The sequence below is a fragment of the Acipenser ruthenus genome, chromosome 8 (genome assembly GCF_902713425.1).
Source record: "Acipenser ruthenus chromosome 8, fAciRut3.2 maternal haplotype, whole genome shotgun sequence".
NCBI classification, from domain to species: Eukaryota; Metazoa; Chordata; class Actinopteri; order Acipenseriformes; family Acipenseridae; genus Acipenser; species Acipenser ruthenus.
In genome coordinates this window covers 43,325,114-43,337,254 of record NC_081196.1, presented here as the reverse complement: position 1 = coordinate 43,337,254, position 12,141 = coordinate 43,325,114, and the positions used below count along the sequence as shown (strand labels likewise).

At 39.2% G+C, this 12,141-nt stretch overlaps 1 protein-coding gene across 1 annotated transcript in view; it reads left to right on the top strand.

Moving 5' to 3' along the window:
- The first annotated feature begins 7,774 nt into the window (after nt 1-7,774).
- Nucleotides 7,775-12,141, top strand: part of LOC117406638 (E3 ubiquitin-protein ligase SH3RF3-like) — a 138,231-nt gene continuing 133,864 nt past the window's right edge. The window contains exons 1-2 of the mRNA XM_034010817.3: nt 7,775-7,890; nt 8,399-9,382. Coding sequence (XP_033866708.2) covers nt 9,020-9,382 — 363 coding nt within the window. The 5' untranslated portion in view covers nt 7,775-7,890; nt 8,399-9,019. The remainder of the gene's footprint in view (nt 7,891-8,398; nt 9,383-12,141) is intronic.

Genomic DNA, 12,141 nt, shown 5'->3' with positions numbered 1-12,141 from the left:
AAGGAAGTGGAGGAGTAGGGAGGAGGAAAAGGCAAACACAAGACGAAACCCAGGAGTTGTGATGAAGCTTTTATAGGAGAGTATAGATTGACAGGTGAGATAGCCAAAGAGAGTTCCTGCTCGCCCCCCCCACCCCAGAACTGACGTTTTGGCGGGCATGTACCTGGAGTCAGGAATAAAAGATGGGATTCGGGTGCGAGGAGGGCCTTTCGCCTGGAACTGTGCGCACTGACTTGGCCAGAGTGTTCGGGAAAGGCTGCATCAAAGCAGAATTGAGGTAAGGATAGGAATCATAGTGGGAAAGAGGCCCTCTCCCACGCCCCCGAATTATGCCTTAAGGCTGACACTTATCAATTAACCCTGGCCACAAATGCATGCTCACCGTGTGTATACTGAGATCATCAGAACTAGGATTACTGTGTGTATTAACTGGAATCCTAGTGTGTACCATAGGGATAGTTTAGAGAATTTTAATCTCACCCAAGTCTACAGAGGAAGGATCAGGGAGCTTGATGACTGTGTGGTCAACTTTTTTTTATTTTCTAGTTTCTGAAAAGTGTTTTATTTTAGCCTTTTTTGTATGCCTGAACATATGTCCTCCGTGCGCTAACATTGCTGGTAGTGTCACATGATTTGTTTGTAAACTGCAAATAGCGGATACCCACTCAGTAACAGAATACCTCTGTTCCACCTACCTATATAGAGAGTATGTTGTATTCTGTTGAATTAAGTTTTCTTTTCTATAATACAAAAAGAGTCTGCAGTTGAGTGTTCAAATAAATAACGGATTTCAGTTGACACATCACAGAAACTATAACCAAATGATAGCAGATAGCAGCCGATGGGCAGATATGCTTCATTAAATGAATATTACCACTGTGGTTGGGTTACCACGGCAACAGGTTCACTGGAACATTAACAGCCATATTCAGAAACATGCCTTGAGTGGTGCTTGCTTGACTTAACAAAATAATTCTAGTAAATATAACGTAAGATATATTGATATAATTTTGTTGGCCTCAGATTTTCTTTTGACATTTTTAATTTGACATACCAAGTTATCACAATAAACCAATACACACTGGAGCACTACTTCAGTACCTGTGTGCTACCATACCTGGACTAAGTATTTTCCTACTATGCACTCTTCTTTATAGGAGACTCCTGCACATAAATCTGGTAAATATGTCATGAATGCTGATGGCATTAACATTCAGAGTGTGTAGTATTTTTTATAGGCACATTTTTGGCTAAGAATATTCATTAAGGAATCACATGTTTTTCTCTTTGAGTACAGCTCCCTAGTTAAAAGACTGAAACATTTATGTTTTACATTATAACAAGAAAGCTTTAATGAAAAAAAAATGGAACAAATGGAAACCATGACCATGCTGCCTTCCTACTGGCTCTGCTTTACTTTATAATGCAGAACGTACCTTATATCCTCCTTGTTTCAATCAGTTGCTCTGCCATGGCGTGGCATCTGATCAAACAAAATCATGAACGCTAATAAATGTTCTAAAGATTCGCTACACTTACTGTAGGAGGAAATGCTGCTTCATAAGATTGCTGATGTCATTCAGAATAAATTAGTAGGCTGCATGTCACTCGGAATTGTGATAAATAAAACAAACAAAACAAGTCTAACTCCAGTTTGGAGCACTAACTTTTGCCCACACAGGTCCCGAAATAAAGTATTTCTTCAACGATTCTTTGAATACATCTGTGAATGACTTTAGCAGTTGTTTTTTTGTTTTGCAACTGTAGCGTGCACGGGGGAAGGCAGCAGTAGGGCTGGTAGGTGACGTAATCACACACAGAGACATAATCCCGATACGCTCCTTGCAACGGAGCCGGCTCTTTTGTACAGCGGTATCGGCGCTATGCTTCAGTGATAGAGGTATCGGGTTCGCGCCCGCCCTCTGCCTGTTTGTGGATTGCCTCGCCCAGTGTGATGCGCCTGCCTGCGGGAACCGAGAACGCTACACAACCTTCCGCATTTCGTTACACGCTTCGGAGGACGGCATGTGTTCGTCTTCGCCGCTCCCAAGTCAGCGTGGGGGTGGTAGCAGTGAGCTGAGCATAAAAATAATTGGATATGCCAAATTCGGAGAAAATAATAAAATAATTGGCGATTACTAAATTAAATTGGTAATCGTGAACTTGCTATCGGGTGTGATGGATTTTCATATGAGGTAGAAGAAGGTGCAGTGGTGTTTACAGGTAACCCAGAAACTCTTAATAAGTGCATTACAGTACAGGTAGTACTTAAAGTACTACAAAATGCTATGACATACAGTATTAATATAAAGTACTAAAATATACTATCATACTACTATGATGTCCTATAGTATTACTATAAAATACTATAAATGACTATAGTATTACTATAAAGTACTGTAGTATACTATAATACTTTTTGGTAAGGGAACAAAGGAGCATCCGCCAGAGAAAGTAAACAAAACAAACAATATATGGTACAAAATGTATTTAGATAAGAACAAGCATACATTAAAAGCAATTACATGAAAATACCAGCGCAGGCATTTGAAACATGATAATGATATCACATATCATTACCCAGTTAAATACCCCATTCAGATGGACGCTAAAGTGCAATAGAATTTTAACATTACACATATTATTTTCGAATTAGCGTGATAATGAATGCATTTCTGTTGGTTATTAATGAAAGCACAGTTTTAAGCTGTACTTCCTTGTTTATACAACTGCCATACCGCCCACTGCATACTACATACCATGTGACAACTTCAACTTCCGCTATGAGACAGCTGCTATGAGACAGCAGCTGCAGGCTGCAGTAATACCCTATTGGAGCCACCACACTGCTATTGTACAACCGCCATTTTATAACGCCCACCGAGTAAGTGCCTCAGAATATTACATAACATTACGAAGCGCTGCTCTGCCCCCCAGGTGTTTCCCATCCTGGCTAATTCCAACACTGTGGCATTCTGGGGGATGTAGTCCTGCATCACCCCTGGACTACATCTTTCCTCCTATATATATATATAATATAATTTATATATATATATATATACACTACCGGTCAAAAGTTTTAGAACACCTCCATTTTTCCAGTTTTTATTGAAATTTATGCAGTTTAATGTCTCAATGTACTCTGAAATTAAAGCATAGAATAAATAAACAATTGGAGATAAAAAAAAGAAATCATGGAATCGTTTTGTTTAACAAAATCTAATTTAATCTAAATTTTTGACTCATCAAAGTAGCCACCTTTAACAGCCGAACACACTCGTGGCATTCTTTCTACAATGGAAATCAAATATTGTTCGGGAAGTTCTTCCCAACACTGTTGCAGAAGTTCCCACAAATGTGTTGCACTTGTAGGTTGCTTTGCTTTCACCTTTCTGTCCAGTTCATCCCAAACCAGCTCGATGGGGTTTAAGTCTGGAGACTGTGCTGGCCATTCCATGATTTGAAGCCTACCGTCTTGTTCTTTTCTTCTAAGGTAGTTCTGACATAGCCTGGAGGTATGTTTTGGGTCATTATCTTGCTGTAGGATGAACCCCTGACCAACTAGGCGTATACCAGAGGGTATTGCATGGCGCTGCAAAATGCTGTGGTAGCAGTTTTGGTTCAGGGTGCCACTCACTCTGTGCAAGTCGCCGACTCTGGATCCAGCAAAAGAGCCCCAGACCATCACGCTTCCTCCTCCATGTTTGACAGTTGGTGTCACACACCGAGGAACCATCCTTTCGCCTACTCGACGGCGTACAAAAACCCTGCGTGATGAACCGAAGATTTCAAATTTTGATTCATCGGTCCATAAGACCTTCTTCCAGTCTTCAGTAGTCCACTGGCGGTGCTTCATGGCCCAGGCAAGCCTCTTTTTCTTATTTTGCCATCTTAGCAATGGCTTTCTTACTGCCACTCGACCTGTCAAACCAGCAGCTCGAAGTCTTCTCTTCACAGTTGAAACTGAGACTTGCTTACTTCGACCAGTGTTACGCTGTGCTTGAAGCTGTTGTCCTGTGAGCCGCCTATCACGCAAGCTGTTGACTCTCAGAAACTTGTCTTCTGATTCTGTTGTGGCTTTGGGTCTGCCAGACCTCTTCCTGTCAGAGTTTCCTCCAGTTTCCAAGTGCCTTTTGATGGTGTAGGAAACTGTACTCACTGACACCTTGGCTTTCTTTGCAATTTCTCTAAAGGAAAGACCTACACTTTTAAGGGTTATAATGGTCTGTCTTCTTTTGTTAATTGCCTTTTTCTCGCCATTATGAGAGCAATATACTACTTCCTGCAGTACAATACTGTCCAAATAATGCTTAAGAGGGTGTAGTAACACAGTCTGTTCCAACACTGCTTTTATACAGACAGAGGGTTTGTAAGTAATCAGCAAAAGTTGGGACACCTGTAGGAATTGTTAGCATCAACTTTCAAGGCTTAATTTACTTCCATTGCTGCAGAACAGCTGTAAGTTGTTAACCCATTACTTGTTCCCTGAAAAAGGCCTTTTTGAATAACTCTGAAAGGTACATTATTTTTCAGTTTTTGGTAACTGTAACAGGGGGTCTTCGTACCTGCTACTTTAATTGTGGGTGTCCGCTGAATGATGAGAGAGAGACAGAGGGATGCAGCTGACAATGCCACTCAGGCGTCACGATTTTATTAAAGTAAACAAAATGTTATGACAGGTGGCTGCCACTAGGGTACCAGCAATGATAGCCCTAGTGCAGGAGGACATACACAGACACAGCGTAATAAAAATAAGAGCTAAAAAAAAATGCAAAACAAAACACAGTGAGAAACAGCTAAAAACAAAAGTTTGCCACACACTGGCTTAGCGCTGCTCCCACTAAAAGGGAGGTCCCGCTCCAGATCCTACTCTGACACACTAAAATAAACTGGGGTGGGATCAAAATCCCCTAAATTAATCCCTATACAACTCACTCACACTGGCTCTCCACACAATAGTGAGGCTGCATGCTTGCTGAAACAAAAACAACCGAACTGGCTTTCCAGCTCCTTTTTTATACCATGTGGCTGGGCTTAATTGATCATCAATTAGTCAATTAAGCCCCAGCCACATTCTGCACATGGATTTGGCAGATGGAGTTGGATTTAACCCCATCCCTGCCAAACTTAAATTCAAAACTTCACAACTTTATTTATAACTGCAAAAACCTGCCATATCTAGTGCACATTTATTCTATATATATTTTTAAACTATACATACACACAATACAATACATTATTTACACGTGCAGGGCTTTTGCCCTGCCACAGTAACCTAAACTTTTTTTTTTAAACCTCTGGCAGTTTACCGCTTACCTTTGTACCATTTCAGGTTATTCACTGGACTTGAACTGCTTAAATTTCAATAAAAACTGGAAAAATGGGGGTGTTCTAAAACTTTTGACCGGTAGTGTGTGTGTGTATATATATATATATATATATATATATATATATATATATATATATATATATATATATATATATATATAATGTCCTCTATTTATACAATGGGTGTACCTGAATATACTTTGGTGAACACAACCATATGGGGAACACAGTATTTATGCTACAAAGCCTAAACAATCAATTAGCAAAGGATATTTGATGCCGTTCTGTCCCGAAAACTTGGTTTTATAACTCCTGTTCAGACTGTGGCACGGCGGTAATGTTTGGGGATGCAGCAGTCAGGCTCTGCTAAAGAGAGGTCCAGGACAGAATGGACCAGCTGCTCTTACCACTAGCTCAATCCCACAGTGCACTCAGTCCTGTGTAGAACATCTCTATCCAAACATACTGGAGCTTTAGAGCTTTCTGTGCTCTTACATTGCACCAAGGCGAATCTGTTTGACAGGCCAGAGAATGTGTGTATGCTCAATATGTAGAGAAAGCAAACAAAAAGATGCAATTAAATCCCTCTGGTTCCCTTGGTACGGCAGGTTGCCTAGAGGAGCACTTGGGTGGTAATGAAGCCATATATTCTGTTGTCAAGGAAGAATATGAAATCTCCAGGGCTTACTTTTGTAGCTTTTAATACAGCTATAGAAATAAGTCCATATTTCCCCTTATTATTTAATTGGAGGCAGCACTTTTGTTGAAAAATCACAGTCTATAATTCTGATGCATACAGTAAGTAAGTGAATAAAAAGGAGCTTGTTCATGCATGCTGATTCCATTTAACAATAGCAGGTTTCTTCCATGAATGCTAAGCAGTCTCTGGTTTAAGCAAATGTAAATGTTGGGCACAAACATACACTCACTGCTGACATAACATTCTTATCCAACTATATTATACCCAAAAGATGAAATGTGTATATTCATTTGAAAAAAGGGTTTTAACGCACCCAAATACGATACGCATTCCCACAAACCATTGGTTTGTTTATTAGAGAATGTGGGCGAATGGTCGCAAAATCTGCATCTGCATGTACCGGTATTTAAAATCAATATATCGCTCCACTAATCATGTGGTATGTTGCTCTGTTGCTTTTTTTCCCTGGTAAATTCACTGCTCTTGAGTTTGATCTGATCTGTGAGTTGTGTTGTGCATGAAGTCAATTCGTGTCACATTTCCATCATTTCCAATGCTGTGGCTTATTTTGCCAATGTGCTGAATTTTGGTAATGGAAGAACACGCCATGGGGAACACAATGATGCAATATATTGTTTTTAAAATGGCGGTTTTTGCATATTATATGGTTTATATGTTCATATTATATGGTTAATTAATGACGATATGCTTAATATAAGCTTGGCATCTTGGCATTCAAGTTATTTAAATGTATACCTCTAAACTGTAAGGTTTTCACATGGGAATTATAAATAACTTGATTATGCAACACTTTTTTTATTTTAGAGAAGGTATTTTGAAGTTATTTCTGTTGATCTTTAAAATCAATCGTTAGAGAATTAAAACTTGTCTGACTCACCAGAAGAACCGTAAGTCAGATAATTGTTGGTGATTGCTAAGCAACACTTCAACTCCGCTTTCAGCCTGTTTCCCATTTTACTGATCTGTGCAGTCTTGGATAATGAAGTCCGTCAGAATTGATGTATTGTACGTCATGTCTGAAACTCATAGGGAAATGCACATTTTGTATATTTCAGTATAATGAAAGTGTGCTATTTGCAGAACAAATTAATCACCCATGTGAGTAGGGGCAGCCCCATTTACACCAAAAATATGACCTACATATACGACCTACATAGAAGTTTCTTTTTTTTTTGTCCACCCATCAGGGAAGAGGGCAGCAGTGTTGAGTAGTGGTTAGGGCTCTAGACTCTTGACCGGAGGGTCGTGGGTTCAATCCCAGCTGGGGGACACTGTTGCTGTACCCTTGAGCAAGGTACTTTACCTAGATTGCTTCAGTAAAAACCCAACTGTATAAATGGGTAATTGTATGTAAAAGATAATGTAATTGTATGTAAAAATAATGTGATATCTTGTAACAATTGTAAGTTGCCCTGGATAAGGGCGTCTGCTAATAAATAAATAATAATAATAATACAATTCCTACAGACCAAAAGAAAATATTCTTGATAATATTAATTATTGAAAAATAAATTAAAATGAATAAATAAACCTTTTCCAATTAATGTTACGCAGGTGTTACATGGAGCATCCTTTTTAAATGTTTTTTTTTGGGATGTCTTGTTTTAGTGAATGCATTTTACCATATGTCCACTAGATGGCATACCATTGTTAGAAATATTATGTATATTTCCATGGATTTTCTCCTCACATGGCAACCAAACAACTAAGCTGCAGAGGTCTTCTGGTACGTATTTCCGTTGCTCTGATACTGCCCGGAGGTTCTGTAATTGGAAACTCAATTCTAATGAAATCTGGGATAAACAAAGCAAGCTATCGTTTGGAGGTGCATTTTACATCAGGTAACGCTGTCAATATGCAATTGCATGAGCCTCAGCTATGTCAGTAGCGTACCAAAAAGAACAGGTACTGTATTGTTCTTAAGAGATAGGAAGTTAGACAGCTTCATCTGATTCGCATCTTGCAGTGTTTTTGTGATAATTAAAATAAAACATTTCTTATTTAATGCAAGCCATGGAAAGTGAGTGCATCGCAAGACGTTATAAATGATGAAACGCAGCTGAAAAAAAAACCAATAAAATTAAATTAAATTAAAAAAAACAACAACTATGTAATATGTTTCCCAAGTGGAAAAGAAGTGGAAAATTGTAGCCAGGTCAGATAATGTGTGAAATATGAATGTTTTTGGGTTTTTTTTAAAGATTTTTATTGACCAACATTTATATCTATATATGTGTGTGTGTGTGTGTGTGTGTGTGTGTGTGTGTGTGTGTGTGTGTGTGTTCTAAAACAATACTTAATAAATACGATTTCATCAAAAATATGTTACGTGTACCTTTTTTCCCCCAGATGTTGCTGAATTTTCCTGGTTCCTAACCAGTGGATGTGTGTGTGAATTGCCTTCCAGTATTGTAGTATGAAAAGTGAGAGTGAAAGCAGAGACTGAGGCAGATCGGTTCAGTTTACTCTGCGATGAAGGAGCAGAACACCATTATTTCACGTTCAGGATCTGATTACGCGTAAGACTAGAGCGAGAGAGTGTGCTAGAGAGCCACTGGACTGCTTTGCACAATCGTTAAAATCAGCAGCAAAAGCAGCACATAATCAGCTGGCATAAACATTGTCTGGTTATAGTGGTGATGGTGTACTCGTTCGCTTTATTAAGGTATGAAAAACACCTGGAAAAGGAGCACGCATTGGAATGTTGCTCAATAGTTTTAAGCAGTGGAATGGATTTCAAAGGAGAACAGTGAGCACTTCTTCAGATAATCCTACATGCTCACTTCGTTTATTCTGATGCACAGTTTCATATTGCCGTGCGTGTAGACGTTGCTGTGAGGGTCTTTGACCTCTTTCATTGCACAATTGAGGCTCATACTGGAGTTCTCGCCAGTATGTTGTATGTTGGTTTCAATGTATCGTACGTGGAACTAAAAAACGCCGTTACCATTATTATTATTATTCACTAAAATGGACGAGTCGTCGCTCTTGGATTTGCTCGAGTGCTCGGTATGCCTGGAACGGCTGGACACCACCGCCAAGGTGCTGCCTTGTCAGCACACCTTCTGCCGCCGCTGCCTGGAAAACATCTTGAGCTCTCGCAACGAGTTGCGATGCCCAGAGTGCCGAATACTGGTGGACTGTGGCGTGGACGAGCTGCCTGCTAACATCCTACTGGTGAGACTGCTGGACGGTATTAAACAGAGACCCAGGAACGGAGGGAGACTGTCACTTACAGGGGCTTCCCTGGGATGCGCAGCCGGTATCTCTGCCTCCTCTCCCGGGATAGCCATCCGTGACCTACCGACAGCCATACGCAGTTCCCCGGTCAAGGTTTGTGAACTTTTTATTCCAGGAGACTGTTTTGGCGACTAGGCTCTCAAGCTCTCAAGCGTTGTGCTCTGTCAATTCTAAGTCGCCTCAGGTTGTTTTCTTTATATCTTTAGGGATGTTTTTCTGTTTTGTCCAGAATGGAATGGTAGTGAGCTTATGCTGGAGTGTTGATAAATTGGCCAGCAGGGATTTTTTTTGTTTGTTTGTACCACCTTGCTAATTGTATCTCGTCGGTCCTACAGTTTTGCAACAAAATTGCTAAGAACAGCCTTTATTAGGGTGCTATGGCATCATTCCTCCCAGACACGTAGTGCTGCACAATTGCCTGAAAAGAGCGCTAATTATGTGAGTACTGTATACGGAATGTAAACTCATTGGTTGAAATGGCATTAGTGGTTAAAAAAAAAATATTAACGGTTGTTTTAGAAGGGTGCATAAGAAAACGCACTTTTGTATAATTCTCATCGAACAGAAACAGGGCCTTTCTTGTTTTTGATTGTATGGGATATCTCAAGCATGTTTATTCGGTTACTGTACAGAAAACACCCAGTAAAAATCTGGTATTTTCACCATGCATCATTTAGTTACTAGTACTTGATTTTATTAAATACATCATATAAAAACATACCCAAATTGTTGGGAAGTGTTTCTTTCATTTGTGGTGATGATACAAAACCACATATTGCACCTCATGTGTCTCTGTGTGGGGGATGGCCTAGATAAATAGGTCTCATTTTAAGGTCTTCAAGTTTCAAGGGCTTTCCATCAAAAATAATTATTGACCTAAATCACCGACATACAAGGCAGAATAACCCCACTTGGTCAACCTGAGCAGGACAGCTAATCACACAATGTACTGCAGCTGTTTGTCATACACCACTAATTCCTTTTTTAAATGTAATCTACACTATTTGTTCTCAAATACTCCTACCACCTCTTACCTAGGTACCTACTGTACAATATTTTGTCTCGGAAGCTTGTATATTTTCAATGTAGTCCAATTAAAGGTATCACTGTGCTTCAATTTTGTTCATCACTGGACCAATACAGTTAACATGAAAACCCATCACCTATCATGCTTTACACCCTCAACATACAGCTATGGCCAAACATTTTGCTTCACCTAGAATTTTAGTATTGGTTTGAGACATCTTTTTTTTTTTTTAAACAATCTGAACATAATTTAGATAATTTATTTAGCTAATGTAATCAAAGAAACTACAAAATAATATTGCAAAAGTCTAACAGAGTAGTACAGTATTTCATGTTAGATTTTTAAATGTCAAATTTTTCAATGTGTCAGTTTTTCATTAAGTCAGAGGAAAACTACAAAGCGGTATGCAGTTCAATATGTTAACGTAACATTATTCAGCAGGTTTCATTTGATCTCATGAAGCAAAATTAGTTAATGCTATAGGGCGATGCAAAACTTTTGGCCATAACTGTACTACTGCAAGCATACTCACAGGCTGTGTGACTGTGTGGTTCTTTTCAGCAGTCCTGTAATTGTTTGTTTCAGCCTTTTGTATGACTGTATCTTTTAACTTTCAGACTGATCATTCCTAGCTTCATGACAGCAAAAGAAAGTGTCAACTAATCTGCTTCTGTAAAGTGGGGGGTGGGGGGTGGGGGGTGGGGGGGGGGTAAGGAGGCAGGTTATAATCCATCTGAGGTCTGCTGACTCAGTTGATTGCTAAGTGGCCTTGAAAAACACCGCTCCCTCATCTGCATCAAACAATGATGAGGTCTGTTGGACTGTAACTTCAAGCACACCCTCTTGTCAAATTGAAATGCATTAGTGTTCTGTGACGGGCAGCTGTACACACGGATCCCCTATGATTGTCCTAACTACTCAAGACTTGCTTATCATTATTGCACAGCTTTTTGAGGTGTGTCATCTGTGAGTCACACTTTATAACATTCGGATTAAGTATATGTAAAGCTGTTTATTAATCATATAATGGACGTTTGAGTAGGTTTTTTTGTTTTATTGTTAGTGTTTTTGAAAAGTCTATTGGGTAACAAAACTGTTCTAGGCTGTCAGTGTAGAATAGTTTAATCAATATCAAACTTTGAAAAAACGTTCTTCTAATGCCTCACAAGTCAGATCTTAGTGAATATTGCCCCCTCTTATTTACCCAGACAAGGATAGGTGCTGTACAGAATCAGTTAGGCCATATGTCTTGGTAAGACATGAACCTTAACATGTGCAATATGGTCTTGAAACAGGTTATTGTGGCAAGATCAAAACAAAGGCCTAGGGCAGTACCTATAGAGGAGAAGAGGTTAAGGCCAATGGCCAATGACAAAATACCAATTACATCAAAGTCACACGCTGTACTAATTGCCAAGACTTATTGAAAAAGGGAATGATACTGCTGGTGTCATTATTTAAAAAACATTTAAAAGATGAATGCTGCTTTTGTTATATGCATTGTGTTCTGACCTTGGTAATTGATACTATAAGACCAAAGAATATTGCCCAAGGGCTTCCTTTTTTGTTAAAAACCAACCCCTTTTAAATTGCACTTCTTTCTTAAACCTGCAAAGATGGGTGTGTAATAAAGATGCCAGCGATTTGTATTTTTTTCTACTTTGGCAAGCACCCTCCTATGGGAAAGGCTGTAATGAATCCTTGGAGCATGAAAGGCTTGTGTTGAAATAATCTGGAGAATTTAAAGTAACAAAAAATATTTTAAAAAAATGAATTGGAGGGGATTTAAACATCTGCAAACTTTTATTTTGTTCTGGAAAATAAA